General features: G+C 40.0%; 8 protein-coding genes and 1 further gene across 8 annotated transcripts; 3 read left to right on the top strand and 6 right to left on the bottom strand.

Moving 5' to 3' along the window:
• Positions 1–1417: 1417 nt before the first annotated feature.
• On the bottom strand, positions 1418–2026 carry Ecym_4660 (DsbA family protein; the record flags this gene model as incomplete). Its single annotated transcript, XM_003646450.1, has 1 exon — positions 1418–2026. The coding sequence occupies one exon, from the start codon at positions 2024–2026 to the stop codon at positions 1418–1420; it is 609 nt and encodes a 202-aa protein (XP_003646498.1).
• Positions 2027–2238: 212 nt separating this feature from the next.
• Ecym_4659 lies at positions 2239–3449 on the bottom strand (the record flags this gene model as incomplete).
• Positions 3450–3854: 405 nt separating this feature from the next.
• EAF6 (Eaf6p) lies at positions 3855–4151 on the top strand (the record flags this gene model as incomplete). Its single annotated transcript, XM_003646449.1, has 1 exon — positions 3855–4151. One exon carries the CDS (start codon positions 3855–3857, stop codon positions 4149–4151), a length of 297 nt encoding a protein of 98 aa, XP_003646497.1.
• A 517-nt stretch (positions 4152–4668) lies between these two features.
• AIM24 (Aim24p) lies at positions 4669–5874 on the top strand (the record flags this gene model as incomplete). The annotated part of the gene is made up of 1 exon (XM_003646448.1): positions 4669–5874. The coding sequence occupies one exon, from the start codon at positions 4669–4671 to the stop codon at positions 5872–5874; it is 1206 nt and encodes a 401-aa protein (XP_003646496.1).
• Positions 5875–6114: 240 nt separating this feature from the next.
• On the top strand, positions 6115–7743 carry HTS1 (histidine--tRNA ligase; the record flags this gene model as incomplete). Its single annotated transcript, XM_003646447.1, has 1 exon — positions 6115–7743. The coding sequence occupies one exon, from the start codon at positions 6115–6117 to the stop codon at positions 7741–7743; it is 1629 nt and encodes a 542-aa protein (XP_003646495.1).
• Positions 7744–7877: 134 nt separating this feature from the next.
• On the bottom strand, positions 7878–9299 carry BNA2 (dioxygenase BNA2; the record flags this gene model as incomplete). Its single annotated transcript, XM_003646446.1, has 1 exon — positions 7878–9299. One exon carries the CDS (start codon positions 9297–9299, stop codon positions 7878–7880), a length of 1422 nt encoding a protein of 473 aa, XP_003646494.1.
• Positions 9300–9571: 272 nt separating this feature from the next.
• On the bottom strand, positions 9572–10165 carry MIX23 (Mix23p; the record flags this gene model as incomplete). Its single annotated transcript, XM_003646445.1, has 1 exon — positions 9572–10165. One exon carries the CDS (start codon positions 10163–10165, stop codon positions 9572–9574), a length of 594 nt encoding a protein of 197 aa, XP_003646493.1.
• Positions 10166–10402: 237 nt separating this feature from the next.
• Positions 10403–13438, bottom strand: Ecym_4653 (uncharacterized protein; the record flags this gene model as incomplete). The annotated part of the gene is made up of 1 exon (XM_003646444.1): positions 10403–13438. One exon carries the CDS (start codon positions 13436–13438, stop codon positions 10403–10405), a length of 3036 nt encoding a protein of 1011 aa, XP_003646492.1.
• A 349-nt stretch (positions 13439–13787) lies between these two features.
• PKC1 (protein kinase C) lies at positions 13788–17219 on the bottom strand (the record flags this gene model as incomplete). Its single annotated transcript, XM_003646443.1, has 1 exon — positions 13788–17219. The coding sequence occupies one exon, from the start codon at positions 17217–17219 to the stop codon at positions 13788–13790; it is 3432 nt and encodes a 1143-aa protein (XP_003646491.1).
• Positions 17220–17573: the final 354 nt, after the last annotated feature.

The following is a 17573-nucleotide window of genomic DNA, read 5'->3' as shown; positions in this document are numbered from 1 at the left end:
CTTCTCCCTCTAATTGTTATACCTCCAGAACAAATATTTCCTTACTATAACCAGCCGCGCTATAATAACAACAACGATGGATACACGACAACCTAATATATCTATATATATCCCCTGTGTTCGCTCGTCCTCTCTTGTGGTTCCTCTAATATATTATAATATAATATAAAAAATCCTAAAACCCCAAAAAAAGCCTATACGTCCCTTGTTTCCTGCCTATACAACAAAAAAAATAAATGATTCAATAAAGTTTCTTGGCCTGATGTCGATGATGAGCCTCTTGATGCTACTAATATCCAGAACTGCTTATACCGCCAGCCAACAACCAATATACTTCGCCTATATATACTATATATACAAGAAATCTTGCTCCCCAGGCTTCCTATTCCTAGCCTTCAATAAAAACCAATCAAATCAAATAGTGATCATACCCCATACGATTGCCATCACCATAACCTCGCTTAATGAATCCATTGGGCTTTTCTTTTACAAAAGCTCTTGTCGTTGGCCCTTCGACGTGAGAAAGCGGCGTTTTCTTTCCTTTTTTCTTGTCCAAGATATTCACTTTGTCCAATAAGGGGCGTAAAATCAGCTTTCCATCAAACAAAAAAACCAATCCGCCAAATCCAATCGTCATTTCACCTTTTGATTGGCTATTTTTGCCAAAATGGCCATAAGATTGATTGGTTAATCAAGTAATTTTGATTGCGCTGCGCTGCGCTTAGAATTCTTTCGTCTTGTCTTGTTTTGTATGTAATGTCCTCAAAGTTTTTCCGTTGTCGCTTGTCTGGAAAGCAAGCGTACTACTATGGCGATTACGTAAGGCCGCGAGGAGAGGAGTGGTAGATCCGCCGATTGGCTAGGCTTTATCCGCGGAGGGTAAGTGCAAGTTTCAGTAGGAGTGGCGGGCTGGCGTTAAGATTGTTAGGTACTCCGGGCTTTCTTAGGCACTGCGTTAGGCACTGCATTAGGCAGTTCCTAACGCAGGCAGCTAATTATGGAATAAAATATGCCAGAAAGACCCTTTTGTGGACGTTTTTTTTGTTATCAAACGAACAACAACAACGAACATAGAGGGTTTTCTTTGGTTTTGATCTTGTGTTTCTCACAGGATTGGTTTTCTGTGGGTCAGGCTATATAAAGAGGAGAAACGCGGCATTTGCGTGGTTTGTTTGCTGGGTTTGAGAGTGCTGGGAAGTTTCGTCCTGCCGTTGTTTTTCTGTTTGTTTGTGTATTACGCAAGTGTTTTTGCGGTTTATCCAGGGAGCGATAAGGTATTACTTTTGTTTTCGGGATGTGATAAGGGTTGTTTACATGTCCATGAAATTAGATGTCCACATGTTCTTATCGGATGACTCGTTTTACTTAGGCTGGGTATGTAGGTAGATACGCTAGAAGAGCGGGCCGCGGGGATGGCTTATTCCGTGGTAGCTAGTGGATCGATGATTTTCCAGACGCGGTCAGTTGGAGTGCTGGATTCGATGGCGGGGATTATGATGCCGTTGAGGGCGAGGGTGGGGGTCACGTGGACGCCGTTTTGTCTGTGGTAGCGGGTGAAGTATTTTACATCCTTGACGACGGCGTTGCCGTCATCCGAGGAGACTAGCAAAAGAGGAAGGAGACTATCAGCTGGGAGATTGACAGATTCCTGGGCGAACAGGGCCAATTCCGTGTAGATTTCGTTTCTGGACTTGTCTGCGGTGTTGCTGTCGAACCAGCGTTGTTGGGACTCAAACAACGCCTTTGAGAAGGGGATGAACTTTTCAGGTTTCAATTTTGCCACGGCCAAGGCGGTTTCGCACATGTACTGGGAGCCGATGTGCCATGGTTGGATAACGTTTTGGATGACGATTTGGTACTTTGTGTTGGATTGCACAGTTGGGAATATTTCGTCGTACCAGCGGAGGAAGAGTTTGCCGGAGAATGGGCAGCAGTAGTCTAGGTATAGTTGGATAGTGTTTTGGATGGCGTTTGTGCCGTCTTTCTTGATAGAGTTTGATGCGAGGAGCTTGCTTGGGAGGGGCATTGGTTTGGTCGTGTATGCTACGGGGGTGCGAGGTGGTACCTGTGGAAATGATAAGGGGAAAGTGAAAGTCCATTCGTTTGATCAGTTAACGTCAGAGATATGCATCATGGTGTACGGAACGTGTTTTAATACCTATATCATCATCACGATCATCACACACAGGCCTACATAGATACATAAAGCACATAGGATTCCCGGGTTGTTGTTTCTTATTACTTATCCAGGGAGTCCAGGTATTCTTGCTTGGTGACCCAGACACCTAGCTTCCAATCTGGGAGGTGGCACATGTTGACACCGCCTTGCCAGCTCTGTAGTTGTCTGTCGATTTGGACAGGAGTGGCATACGTAGACAGCTTGTAGTGTGGGAATTGCAGGCTTAACTCGTTGACGAGCCTTTGTTCTAAGCCCTGGAGTAGTGAGGTGCCGCCAATGATCACTACATTTGTTAGCAATGCTGCATGGATCTGCTCGGGGGTTGCAGAGGACGTGCCTACGCTCGAAGAAGAAGACATTCCGTTTGAAGTACTGTTATTGGAGGTTACACTGGCAGCGCATTTCTTGATGGCTTTCCCAACAAGCTCACTTAATCCAGAAGAACTTTCAAAGTCGGCAGACACGATGTTCGGATCAAACAACGATTCAGCAATGGTATAACAATCCTTGAGCTCCCACGTTATGGTCTTTTATTTTTAAGAAAATTCTTTTTGCCCTCCATGGGCACAGGAATAAAGCTCAAGGGTTGCTGCTGGAGCTGCTTTTCGACCTCCTTCAACTTCATCGGAGACACTTGCAACATCGTGTTTTTGAAATCGTGCATCCAGGTACGCGACTGTTGCCAATAATACAACGAATTCCCTTGTTCTTCCTTCTGTAGAGCGTTCATCAATTGGAAATCAAGGAAGTCGCCGCCGAACTTAGACCTTAAAATACCTGTCTTCACGATACTACCATCGACAATGGGTGTAATGGTCACTTTGGAAGCTCCGATATCAACCACTAGGGCAGTACTTCTTCCCAAAGACAGTGTCACTGCAAGAGGTTCGCTCATCATCTGGAAAACAGGAACACCTAACCTGCACAACGCCAAATCATGAAATTGGTTCCTAACAGTCGTAGAAATATCTGGCGGAACTGTAATGCACAACGGAAGATCACCGATATCAACTCGCAACTGCGTTTCATAAATCCATCTCCAAAACTTTTCCAAAAGATCCCAATCAATTGGAACGCCTCTATTATCAAACAAAGTGTATATCTCACCTTCGGTAGCCTGCAATAACTCGTACAATCCAAAAATCGGCTCTCGCTCATCGATCTTCAAATACGCAGAAGGTAGCACACACTGAGGTAAATCACGATTGCTAAAACCCACAACGGTAGAGTGTTTACCAAAATGTATCACAACTGCCTTATCCAAAACCATGGTTCCTTTTATATTTCTATCTACAATTCAGTTGAGGTGAACAGTCTTTCGATACGATCGGGTTTTACCTATCTCTCTATATATCTTCTGTTCTCTTTTGAACTTTGGTAGTCCAGAAAGTGAAGTTGGTTTTCAACATGAACTTTCGTATTTTGCGTTCGCTCCATCGAACTGAGACTTTATGAAGAAATCAAGGCCGTTCTGAGAATTGTAGAAGAGTAAAAACAAGTTCCCATAGCTATAAAACGGTGTAGAAACTAGCTATTAGCTCTGGGGTCTACTAGATTATTTCTAATATCTCTCTATTCTGTTTTTATCTGTTTTTTTATTCTGTTTTTGTTTTTGTTTCTTTGACAGTGCTGGTACATTAGGACACACAGGTTGGGTGAGCGTACATACAAAACTATGGACAAGCAAAGGAAAGAATACGAAGAATTGAAACAAAGGTTGAAACAGGCTCTTCAGGATAAGAAAAAGCAGGAACAAGAATGGGATCAGATCCAGCAAGATATTTTTGACAAGGAAACTGAATATCTTTCGGGCAATGCGTCGAGTAAGTATGGCACAATTGTGAAAGGTTTTGATGGGTTTAGCAAACACACGTCGCAGGATAACCATCACTTTCAAGATCAAGATCGTATATTCTCTTTGAGCAGCGCCTTATTTGTGAAGCAACAACAAGGAATTGAGGATGAGGATTAATTAGTACCTGTGTGCGTTTTACAGGCGTACAGAGGTTATGTAATCACTTAACTGTACTGAGAGCCAGCCTGCTTGCTGAAAAGGGGCTTGTGAATAGAAAAATTCAATTCAACCTGTGATATTAATGGATCATATATATATATATATATGGGTAAATGATAATTATATAATCTATCGCATCCTATTGATTACGAATGACATACAGTTTGATGATCATTATACAGGTTTTCAGTTCACATAAAATAAACAAAGCACCAAAGCAGGTATGCAGCATCCCGTACTACCGAACTACACCCGAGTTGAGTGGATAGCAGGATATACAACTTAATTATGCTCGTTAATGGTGGAATTATCTTGAGTTTGTCACTGTGCGTTACCCGCACCAGCATTGCGTCAAGTACGGCCAACAGACGTTTTAAAGCAAAAAGTAGATCTGACAAGCTCTTCGCTTAGTGTGTGCACATGATATGTCTGACATGTTAAGGTAGCCCTACAGAGGTAATTCTTCAAATTAGCCATGTCGAAGGTGGCTAAAAGATTGATCTCATTGGTGAGACCAGGCAACACATCAATTGCTCCTCCTACCTCGAATGTCATTACGCAGGATACAGCTGCAAAAGATTTGTTTCCAACTGACCATACAAACAATGTCCAGTTTGAAATTTTAGACGAGCCATTGACCTTGGCTCGTGCAACAGTTCCTCCTTCTGTCAACCTTTATGTCAGACGGGGCTGTTTAATGTCTCTTTATAATTCGTTGGGTTTATCTTCAATAGCAATGTCACATCAATGGATCCAGCCTCAGAAAAGATTGCTAAGATATGGACGCCTTAACATATCTATATATCTCAAACTAACGGGTGCTGATACCTTGAATTGCCTGGTAGCTCCGAACTTTACTAGAAGTAACATATTTTCGTGGCTTGGGTCTTCTACTTCCCCGTATCGCACGCTATGTCCCTTAACGTTGGGTGGTGCATCAGACTGGTTTGTCTTCGGTAAGGATTCAATTGTGGCATTTGAATCAAATTCATCGCTGAAACTTCAAGAAGCACCTTTCAAGCTGCCCTTTCGTACTGAATCTGTACTGAATCACAAATATCAGTTGCTTCAAGGCCGAGGGAGTGTATTATTGAGTGGTAGTGGATCTGTTTATAAAATTAACCTAAAGGACTCCACAGAAGAAGTGATTATCCAAAGTCAGCACTTATTAGCCATAAGCGGATTGAACTCGGTGGACATTTCCTCGAGCGCAACAGAATACAAAATGACGGAGCAAATAATGAAGAAAATATCGAAACCAAAAGCAAAAGCATCAGCAGGTTCTAATACCAAAAAGATCAAACTCGAAAATATAGACTGGTATAAGCTTTGGATCAACATCCAATATTACGCATCCGTTAGTTCAAATTTCCTCAAGTCTTTGTACACAGGATATCTAAATGGCCCAAACAGATATCTAAAGGTTAAAGGCCCTAGAACATTGCTAGTCCAAAGTTCTCCAAACGCTTATCTTTCCGCCACCCCGCAGCCAGCTCTATTCTACCCCAAAGATTCAAAATACCAAACACAATCAGAAGCATTACCTTCTATCAAAACGTCAGAGTCCAAAAACTATCTGAGCTATGTATCGATGGAAAAGGATGGTAAGCTCTTGTTTAGAAGCACACCTGACTTTAAAGAGACAGTTGAAATGATTGAAAAAGCTAAAGACAAGAAATGAAAGATGTTCATACATTCATAAATCAATTTCATAATTAACTAATGCAATCATTAAAATGATGAGGATATCTCACTTATGCATATACCGTATGTAATTATATACACGTGATTCCATTTTAACCGTAGAAGTTTCCTTCCTTCCCTTCAAAAAATTTTTTGAGATACCTCTTCAAAGCATTGATAATGTGACTATACTCTGAATAATGGAACCATCTTTTCTTTATGAGATTATTTTTGGTGGATGCTCAGTCCTAAGATCAATTTAAAATCGTCAATTAGGTTATTTGGTAGAACTATGTCCCAAAATAAAGAAGCTGGAAGCCGTATTGCATCGGGTAACGACAATAAAACGAAAAAGGAATCAGCCAAAAACGCTAAGTTGCAAGTCTCCTTAAAGACGCCTAAGGGCACCAAGGACTGGGCTGACAAAGATATGGTGATCAGGGATGCTATGTTCAGCAAGCTTTCGAACATTTTTAAGAGACATGGCGGTGTGACTATTGATACACCGGTGTTTGAGTTGAAGGAAATTCTTGCCGGTAAGTATGGCGAGGATTCTAAGTTGATCTACGATTTGCAAGATCAGGGTGGTGAACTGTGTTCTTTGCGTTATGATCTAACTGTTCCATTTGCTAGATATGTTGCAATGAATAATATCCAAAACATTAAAAGATATCACATCGCCAAGGTTTATAGAAGAGACCAACCTGCCATGACCAAAGGACGTATGAGAGAGTTCTATCAATGTGATTTTGATGTAGCAGGTACATATGAAAGTATGGTGCCAGATGCGGAGTGTCTGTCAATACTAGTTGAAGGGCTAACCAGTTTAGGTATTAAAGACTTCAAGATCAAATTGAATCATAGAAAAATCTTGGATGGTATTTTCCAGATATCTGGCGTGACGAATGATGATGTAAGAAAAATATCTTCAGCTGTGGACAAATTAGACAAGTCACCTTGGGAAGTTGTAAGAAAGGAAATCACTGTTGAGAAAGGGCAATCAGAAGAGACCGCTGATAAGATTGGTGATTATGTTAAATTGCATGGTTCTTTGAGCGAAGTCTATCAAATTCTATCGAAGGACGAAGGTATTCAAGCTAACGAAAAGGCTAAAGAGGGTTTAGCAGATATTGAAACCCTGATGAAGTATACTGAAGCTTTTGATATTACTAACTATATCTCATTTGACTTATCTTTGGCCAGAGGTTTAGATTATTATACGGGTCTCATCTATGAAGCTGTCACTTCTGCTTCAGCCCCCCCAACCAATGCTCAAGAATTGAAGGCAAAGGCGAAGAATTCTGAAGATGCATCTGATTATGTTGGCGTTGGTTCTATTGCTGCGGGTGGCCGCTACGACAATTTGGTTAACATGTTTAGTGAAGCATCCGGTAAGAAGTCTGCCTCAATTCCGTGTGTTGGTGTATCTTTTGGTGTTGAAAGGATTTTCTCTTTGATAAAACAAAGGGCCACGGAAGTTTCTGTTGTGAGGCCAAAAGCCACTCAAGTGTTTGTGATGGCTTTCGGTGGTGGCAAAGATTGGACCGGCTATCTACCTGAAAGAATGAAGGTAGCCAAGGAATTATGGAACGCAGGCATCGAAACAGAGTATGTTTACAAATCTAAGGTTAATCCAAGGAGACAATTCGAGGCCGCCGAAAAGTCTGGTTGTCCACTTGCAGTTATTCTGGGTAAGGAGGAGTATTTGGAAGGCAAGTTACGTGTGAAGAAGTTGGGACCAAAGTTCGCTGATGATGAAGGTGAATTAGTGGATGTGACCCAGCTTCTTACCAAGATTAGGGAAAAGTTGGCGGAAACCCATATAGACGGCATTGATGAAATTGCTCGTTTACTTCAAAGTGTTTGAAAGTAATAACTGCTACTAAATTCTATTAAAATGGAAGAAATTTTGTTAAGATTCAAATCCTGTATTATCTTAACATATATTAGTGAGCATATATATAGTCATTAATGAGTATCAATAGTTCTCTTCTAATAACATTACCCGCGACCACCAAATGCATCTTGCATTTCCTCTTCTTTAGAATCGGATAGCGCACATTTCTTATTGGTATTTGGGCAATTACGAAGGTTCGATATACCACTGCTCACAACTCTTTTACCCCAGTCACTTGCTGCAACACTCCCCGTTTCGTCTCTACATTGCTTTAAAAATGGAATTATTGAAGTACCACCAGTGCCAACCTGATCTATGTTACTAGAACTTTTAGCTAGCCCAACCCTTAATGTTGAACGTCCGGCAGTTTGAACATGCGGTGCCTTCCTTGAGGGCAGCAGGATAAATCTCGTAACAATCTGAATATGCTTGTCTCTGAAAGACTTCAAGCTTGCTATGCACGCATCATACGCCAAAACCAAAGAAGAATTAGACTTACGATTGAGTACAAAATCTCTGACGTTACTTACTCGGCTCAAATGATGGAGGAAATCACGGTGCTCTCTAGGCATGTAATTTCGCATATCATTAATATACGAATTGGATTCGCTTTTAGCTGAGCCATATCTATCTGCGGATGCTTTCATCCCAGTTTGGAAGTGCTCAACTCCAAGCAAAATATCCAAAACCTGCAACAAGGAACTTTGTGCATTAGACCCTCCCGCAAAAATTTTGTATTCACCTTTAGAGCCATATCTTAATCCATTGGGTAACCCTGCGGTCTTCATACCACGCCAGCCAGCCAAGTACGGCCTAATCCTATAGTAAAATATATGAGGGTCACACATTTCATCCATCCTCCCGAGCAAAGAACCAAGGTTTTCAATCAATTGAGCAAGACTTTCCAATGAACTGGTGATCCGAGGCAGATCATTATTCCTAATTCCTTGTAAAATATCCAAACCACATGTGACGCATTTAGAACCCAACTTCTCGAACAACACAGACACCAGATAGAACCAAGTCTCATCGAAGCCACCAGTGAATGTGTTTATGCTAGTTAAATTGCTAACACTCATAAGCTCACCGTCTTCAAGCAAATCCGTGTTCGTGAAAATAGGCCTGAAATTCCACAGGACCAGAGAAGAATATGTCGCCAAAGGAGGCAACCCCAACTCATCACTAACCACCAAGATAGGATCAGCAATATTATCGGGCAAAGTATCAACCACCTCATCAGCCCCCCATACGTAAGCATTGACAATAAAACATAACACTGTATAAGCCCTACGTAGCTGCCGTATGTCCGCCACAAGCTCCGGCTTCACCTTCAACTTGGGTATTCTATCAACAACAACCCTCAACCTTCTGGACACTATTAAAGAAGGCAAATTACCTACAACATCCTCCCAACACGAGTAATAAACGTCCGCTAGCCTAGTTGCTGGAAAATCCTGCGGTAAAAATCCAGATATTTTTGAAATGCCAAAATCTTCTAACTTTGGTAACGGTAGTTCAAGTGTCATTTTTTATTTCAAACTTGCAAAAAAGGTTGAGTGTCCATACAGGAATACTCTATATGTACTCAAAACCAAAGAGACTTCTTTACACTTCAAGAATGACTCTGGCTCTATCAAACAATTTTTCCTTGGGATTGCCATCACTCTTTAGTACTTTTAAGTATATGAAAATTATTAACAATTTCTGGATATATCTAGTAAGCAACTTTTAATTCGAGATTTATAAAAATATACACTGGCTGAACTGAAAAGTTGATGGGCTGAACATCGCGTATATACTATAAAGAACAACGGAACTCTTCGAAGGCCTTGATGTAGTCGATATTATTACCACATACTTTACCGAGGGTTCTCAGAGTTGTTAATTTTACTATTTGCTCTATTTGTCTTTGGTTACGCACCCACTCTTCTAACCTCATTACATCATGGAAAAATATCTTCTCCCTATTATCCAGATCCATAGGTGCATAAGGATCAATTCTGGCATCTACTATTGGTGCTGGTTCTATTTCAGCATTCAAATGTGCATATTCAGTAATCAGTTTTTCCTTTAGTAGGCCGGCTTCAGCAGCGCAAAAGTCTATAATACGATTTCTTACAGCCCAAGAGGGATACAATTCTTCACGTATAAACTGGTCGCACCTCGGTTTAATATCCTGCGAATCATCGTTCAATATTTTATTCGTTTTCTGATTAATATTATTATCGGTGGTGCGCCGTAATATTCCAAGAAAGGAATCGACGTAGGTAGGATTCATGCATCCTTTTCTGTTCAAGACCAATTCATTCTGCGTTGCTGTAAGGATATTGTTGTTAGAGTTAAGGATTCCTGTAGGTACCTTGCATCTGAGTTCATTACATTTATTAATCATTGAATATTCCTGTGATATTATTGGACCTGACTGGAATGGTTAAAGCATTCGTTGACGGTTTAAGCTTTCTTGCGCAGCCTCCTTTTTTCGACGTGAAAAATTATAGATTGTGTTTTGATGACTTTGAAAGCTAGTGAGATATACATTCTTTCTCCGTAATGGTCAACGGGGGGTAGATTCTAGCTCCATTGCTACCTATAAACTTGAATGAGTTACATATAAGGCTGCAGATGCGGCTTAAATACCCAATTTGCTCTTAAAGGCACCTTTTACTAGGTCTGTGCGAGTTTTTTCAATGGTCTCGTTCACCTGCTTGTTTGCGGCCATGGCATACTCATTGACTGAATTCTCAACGTAATCTAGTCCATTTTGAACGCTGCGTGTTAGTGATCTCCAAGAACTGTAGCCCCTATTTGTAGGATATTTCACGGGTGTTTGGTAGTAGGAATCGTTTAAATCCGAAGAATCGTCCACATTTTTGTCAAACTGACTTTCAGATCTCTTATTGAAGGAAGACGGCGAGAGGGTGCGTGCAGCAATTGCACTCTCTTGATACTTTGAGGGTGGTCTCCTATCTCCACCCAAGCTTACGTTTAATTCCTCATGGCTTATGTATGCAGTAGTAAGAACCCGCTGCAGCGAACCTAGCTGAGGCCTATTTGGGATTGATAAGTTTGGGTTGTACAAGGTATTCGTATCCTGGGCACCTTTGTTAACATGCTGTGATATGGTATTTTTAATCGAATATAATAATGCTTCAGATTTCCCAATTCTTAAAACGACATCACCATCGAATAACAAAGAGGATCCCTTTATGTACTTAGTTTGTGGGACTGTAGCAGGTATTAATGACTTTATTTCTTTCAGGTCTGCAGGAGATAGTAACTTTATTTGGGAATTTATCTCGATAGCGACCACTAGTAGATCTGCAGTTTTGGTATCATCGGAATTAGACGGGAAAAAACAACAACCTGCGGTAGCTATGGGATACTTCAAAACTCTATGGTGGTCTTTTGCCCTTCCAAAGTTCAATATCTTTATTTCTTTGGGCCCTGAAACAAGTATAGAGCCTAGTATTTGAATACCTTTGGATAAAGCTTGCATATTTTGGATACTTGCTTTGCAAGGTATGTTCCCGTCCCTTGAAAATGACTCAATATTAGTAATCGGGCCATGTTCAATAGCTCTAAGAGAATCTACAGGTTGAACTGAAAAGCGGCCAGATGAATCCGGCAATATTTTAAATATTATCAATTGTCCCAAGTCAGTGCCGCATACCATTAAAATACTAGAATATGGGTCATCACCATATGTCATAACAAAAAATTCAATTTTACTTATGTACGAACTGCGATGCTTGTCCAATTTTCTCAAATGCTCCATGTAAATAATAGCTGGCCCTCTTCTATCAACAACAAATATCGAACCGTCATCGTAGGCAATCCCTAAAAATCCAATATTACTATTCGTTAGCGCAGATACTTTGCCGATGTTTGCATGTACAACAGCAATTGGGCAGAACCCTTCCTTTAACTTAGATGATACCCTATCAGAAACATCTATCAACAATTGCTTTTGTTCACTAATAGAAAATCTGTTAAACTTAGACTCCAAATCATTTCCCTGTGTATTATAATTACTGTTCTTTTTAAATTTAAAGAAAACCACATCCCCCGACTCGACAGATACAGCTAGTTCAGCTGTTTCAGCTGCAAAAGATATTTTTTCAACAGAAACCAATCTCTTATAATTCAGCACATTGGCTACATTAATCTCAAAAACAGAACTTTCATCCAACTCCTCGTGTGACGCATCCCATATCCTTACAAACCCGTTGGTATGACCTGTTGCAATTGCAGTTCTTGTTTCTGGTCTCCTCAAAACTTTTTTCACAGGCGTACCGCCCTTGAGAAAGTAGTCCTTGTTGTAGGTAGATGCCATCAGTCCCAACCATAGTTTTGCAGGAACTGAGAAAGCAACAGATGTTGTTGTGCTTGGTCTGATCCACGACATACTCTGGGGGAATAGAGATGCCTTATGGGTAATATGCCCAGATGGGTACAATAATGTTTGAAGTTCACCATTTTCTAGTAGGACAAGTATGATATGTGGATCATGATTACCATTAAAATAAGAACTTTTAGCTAGAGGCAAAAAATCAACAACGGTTGATGAATTGCAGACGGAAAACATTACTTGTTTGACCGGATTAGAATAGTATTGGCCCATTTTTTCATAAGATGTAATGGAATACTTCGGAGTTGTACCTAAATCAATCATAGTTAAGGCCTGGCACCCTGCATTCATATCAGAGGAGCCCCCTGCTATCAGCAATGATGTTTTTTCAGGGTTTTCTTCACAGATCCAAGAAACTTTGATTATAGGGTCACTTTTAATAGCATTTGTATCCACTTGAGATTTTGGTATGTTTACATTCACATCGAAAATGGTTCGGGCTTGAAGTAATTTTGCTTTATGTGCATCCCAAAATACCATGCTGTTATCTTGATGAACAGTTAAAATATGAAGTGAATTTGGATGATACAAAGCCTGAATTAGCTTCGGAATTCGCTGGACTTCTATATTAGCATCAGGGCAACCTCCTGGGGCAAACGGTGGCAACTTGTAGATAAAGTGTTGTTTAACTTCATTATCAACGAGTGAATATATGACTGCAACTAACTCATAACAAATTAATATCTGTCCAATATCCCTGGGGTTCCATTGGATCGAAACAACAGGTGAAAGTGGTTCCCGAGAAAAGAACAAAGACTTCTGTAAGTTACCGATTTTATAGGAAGAAACAATGTCTCTATCAATATCGTATATAAGGGTAGAACCACTTTGTAATCCAATAAACATCCAATCCAAGGAAGGATCTGCTTCTATACAAGTGATCTTTCCTGAAGCAAAAAATGAAGTGAGCACACTTTTGGAATATAAAGAAAGAACTATGACACAATCTGATGAATCCACTATTATCAAATAGATACCCTTGACAAATTTCATAAAAGTTATAACCTTGACATTCAACGTAAAGACTACCTCAACTTGCTGCTTTCCAAAAACATGAACCTCCCCCGAATCAGTAGCCAAAGCAAGCAAGCTCTGGATCGGATCAAACGCAAACCCGACTACCTTACCACCTATACCATACCTACTCACTTCCTGCAACTCAAACATTTTAGCATTGAATCCACTACCCGAGTCATTTGTTGCTACCGACTTAAGCGCACTCTTAATGTGCTTATTAAGTCTGCTGCTTTTAAACATCTAGCTCTTAGAATACAACCTCCGATATAGCTTATGCACTTCGGATTCGAACTGAACTATAATAAAATTCTCCAGAAATAGGGTTTGTATACAGCAGAAGCAAACCTTTATAAGTCACCCTACGTTCAAACTTCAACAACTCAAACAAGATTGAGTGCGGGTAATGAATCTTTTGAGTAACATGAATTCACATAAACTGCTCAACACACCAACAGTTCAACTTAAATATTGTCCATATTATTATTAATTGCTACTCTGGGTAGATGGGAAGTATATATTTAAACACAACAGCAAAAACAAATTGAATTAAACTACCTAACAAAATTAAAACGTCCATTGAAGTACAATATCATAGTACAAGATCGTCAGGCATGAAAGAAAAGCCACGGAATTCTTCTTGCAGGTTAGAACTTAGTATTGAAGGTAACGGGGTCAACGTGGGTGGAGCAGCAGTGAATTCCTTCTCGAAATATGAAGTGTCGTCAGCAGCTTTAATGATTGGAATATAAGGAGATTCCACACGTAAGTTAAATATATCATCAAAATTAATGTTGCGGAAGAACGGTTCCTCCATAACTTCCAGTGCGTCACGGGTTCCAGCACCCAATCGCTTTTCAGGGTCTTTTGTTAATAACCCTTGGAAGATTTGGACTATATCTCCTGCCATATCTATTGGATATAAGGGTTCATCTGTTAGAATAGCATTAAAGACTTCATCTTCATCATCCCCTGAGAAAGGAGATTGGCATAATAGCATTTGGTACAACAAGACACCAAATGCCCACCAGTCTACCGCCTTTGTGTAAGCTTGTTCTTTTAATATTTCTGGAGCCATAAATTCTGGAGTACCACAGAACGTGGAAGTTTTATTACCATGCCACATGTTGTCCTTACATAAACCATAATCTGCAATTTTAATATGACCTTCTAAAGTTAATAATATATTTTCCAATTTTAAATCACGATATATGATACCGTTGTCGTGGAAGTATTTTAATGCAAGTAACACCTCGGCAGCATAGAATTTAGCTCTCCTAACCGACAATCTTTGGTTTTGAACATGCCACATTAAGTCTCCGCCTCCAATGAATTCCATGGCAAAATATATACGATTTTCTGTTTGGAAAGAACAATACAAGTTGGTCAAAAATGGATGCTTTGCCTTTGTTGCCAGTAAAAATACCTTCTTTTCCGCCCTAGCACTTTCGATGTCGTGATTTTGTATAATATGATCCTTTTTTAATACCTTAATTGCACATAACCGATCAGTATTTTTCGATTTTGCTAACAATACCTTACCAAAGTTGCCCTTTCCTAAAACCTTTAATAATATGAAATCATCCAAACTAACCTTCCTACGCTTTGGAGATTTCCTTTTGTGCCTTCCAGCAGAATGGGGTTTGATTGGTGATGTCGATAATGGCTGAATTGGGGTTACCACTATATCATCATTTTGACTCTGGTCTGTGGACAAATCTGTAGATATTCCTGTGAACTCTATAGGTGAAGTTCCAACAGTCATCGGCAAGTCTAACAAATCAGTTATACCATCGGATAATCTGAAAGATTTACGCTCTGCGTTATCTTCAGACTGTTCAGGAATAAAGAGATCCCTGTGACTGTCCATCAATGCAACCTCTTCCTGCTCTAAGGTCTTTTTTAGCTCGTCTATGCGAAGTTCTTCATCTAAATTTTCTTCATACAGGTTACTCTTTTCATCTGCCAATAGAGTTTTATCCTCCTCTCCTTGTTTTCCTCCATCCTGTGGTGAGCCAGAACTTGGATCCAGGGTAGAAGGCTGATCTGAAAGGGAGAACCTATTACTGGACATATCGGTGTATTTATAATACGTCGTATAATCAGTTAAGTCACTCTGGTCGGCAAAATCAGGTGGACTATTAATAAATTTCTCTTTAGACGCTGTATCTTCGTAATCATTTGGTAAGTTGGAAGAACGTTGTGAACTGGATGTAGCTTGATAATTAGAATATCGCTGACCATCCAACGTTTGTGACTCAGCAGACAGTTCACTATTTAATGTGTTTCTTTGTGAAGTCACTGGAGATTTTGTACTCGCTGCAGTATTACTCATATCTGCACGCATCATAGCGGGTTCATCTGATCCGTTGGAAGATGGCGAAACCCTTAATCTTTGCTGCTGAGACCGCTTTGTGTCTTGAATTGCTGTTAGAACCTTATTAGCCATTTCCATAGACATACCGCAGAAATCTGGAACCAGGTGCGCACATTGAGTATGACACATGATTCCACACTCACTGCATTTACGAACATTTTTCTTACCCCACGACAATATGTATCCACAATGGCAACACCATTTAGTTCCACGATTAGAGACGGGTTCAAATCTATGGGGAATACGATGATTTAATTTGGCCTCATCAGGATCGGTATCAGTGCTTGTTTTGGCAATGCACTTAGTTACCACATTGTTATAACATTTCTTGTGGCATAGGAATTTACAGTCCTGGCATTGGAAACCAGAATAACGTATAAATTCACCACAATAAGCACAGCACATGATATTGTAGAAGGATTTTTGGCCAAAGTGGTGGCCATGTTTTTCATAGACTTCATCTCTTCTGTTCACTATTGCACCATGACGGCGCAACGCACCCATTAAATCTTTTCTTTCATTCTGGTTCGATTTATTAAAACCCAACGTTAACATTATTTGCCCAGCGGGTTCAAGAACAAACCACGCGTTAGTTGTTATAGGCTGTTTCAACGGGGCTGTTTCTGAACTTAAATCAGCCGTACCTAAAAGGCCTGATGCAGAGGCTAATCCACCTAGAGGAAGATGTGCTGTAGATGTGTTAACATATGGATCTTGATCTGTTAATGGGTTCGCCACATCAAACCAATTAGGCGATCCCACTTGCCCAACTTTCTTTTTACGGATTTCTTCTGTAACATCCGACAATAACAACCACATGATAGCCACAGGGACAATCCTATCGTTAATTCTGTCGTATACGGTAATTTCAACCTCATTTCCTTTATCCACATAAAGGTTAAATTCTTCATGCCATCTATCAGTTCTTGTTGGCTTGGTTTTAGCTCTCACAACATCATCAATTTTAACCGTTATGATAGTTTCAGGGTTTTTGGAAAACAGAGGAGATTGAATATGGTCAACGTCACGAATAGCGCTAATACCGAGTGTAAATTCGCCAGTTAACTGCTTCCGTCTGAACTTAGGTTGAACTGCCAACAAATCATCATTACTGTCTCTGAATTGGTCTATATCAACGTTAATTGCTTGGTATTTCTTCAAAGCCTTGGTTAACAACTGTATTCTCTGCTTTGACTCTTGAGCGCCTCCTTGAGCAGCAGAACTGCTGCGTTCATCACCATCAATTTGGTACAATTTGGTTAGCTTATCATTTGCTTCTTGGTATTGCTTTTCAACGTGCAACTTGAATTCCAGTTGTTGTAACATGTATTGAATGCGCTGAGAGAGAGATGGACAATCATACTTGGACAAATCCAACCGAGAAAATCTGTGCTCATGCGGGGCAATGGTACTTAATTGGCCATACCCCGGGTGTACAGAAAGCGTTTGAACAGGATCTTCAGTCAACTGTAACTTATTTAATGTCTCTTCAAGATACTGGATATTTTGCTGAGCTTCCCGAATATTGGTGTTACACTTCTGAATCACCATAACATTATCTGTCCGCTTTTTCAAATTTGAAGCACCCTGAATAATATTCTTCTCCCTCTCAATCTTACGTAGAATATCCTGCTCAACGTCCAGCATGTCTATTGCCTAAAACAACTCTTGGATCAAACTCCTTTAATAGTAAAGACCACCAATTCTCAAACAAAAAAACACTATATTATCCAGTTTGCAATAGAAAGATAATGTCTTCTCTTCGTACAGGATTTATCTACAACTCGTAAAAAAAACTTTCCACTCCTTCCAATTAAACACCTGATTTCGATATCCGTGTTAAATTTGCAAAATCCTTGCTCCAATTAAACAAAGTTAACACTAACACCAATATAAAACCTACGAATTACAAACCACACCAGACAGATTAATCCCAATAAAACCTATCTATAAAACTCCCTTGGTGCCCTCAAATTGTCTGAACCCCGCAACAACAATATA

The sequence above is a fragment of the Eremothecium cymbalariae genome, chromosome 4, assembly GCF_000235365.1.
Source record: "Eremothecium cymbalariae DBVPG#7215 chromosome 4, complete sequence".
NCBI classification, from domain to species: domain Eukaryota; kingdom Fungi; phylum Ascomycota; class Saccharomycetes; order Saccharomycetales; family Saccharomycetaceae; genus Eremothecium; species Eremothecium cymbalariae.
Note: the sequence above shows the minus strand (reverse complement) of the source record. Positions and strands in the feature narration are given on the sequence as shown.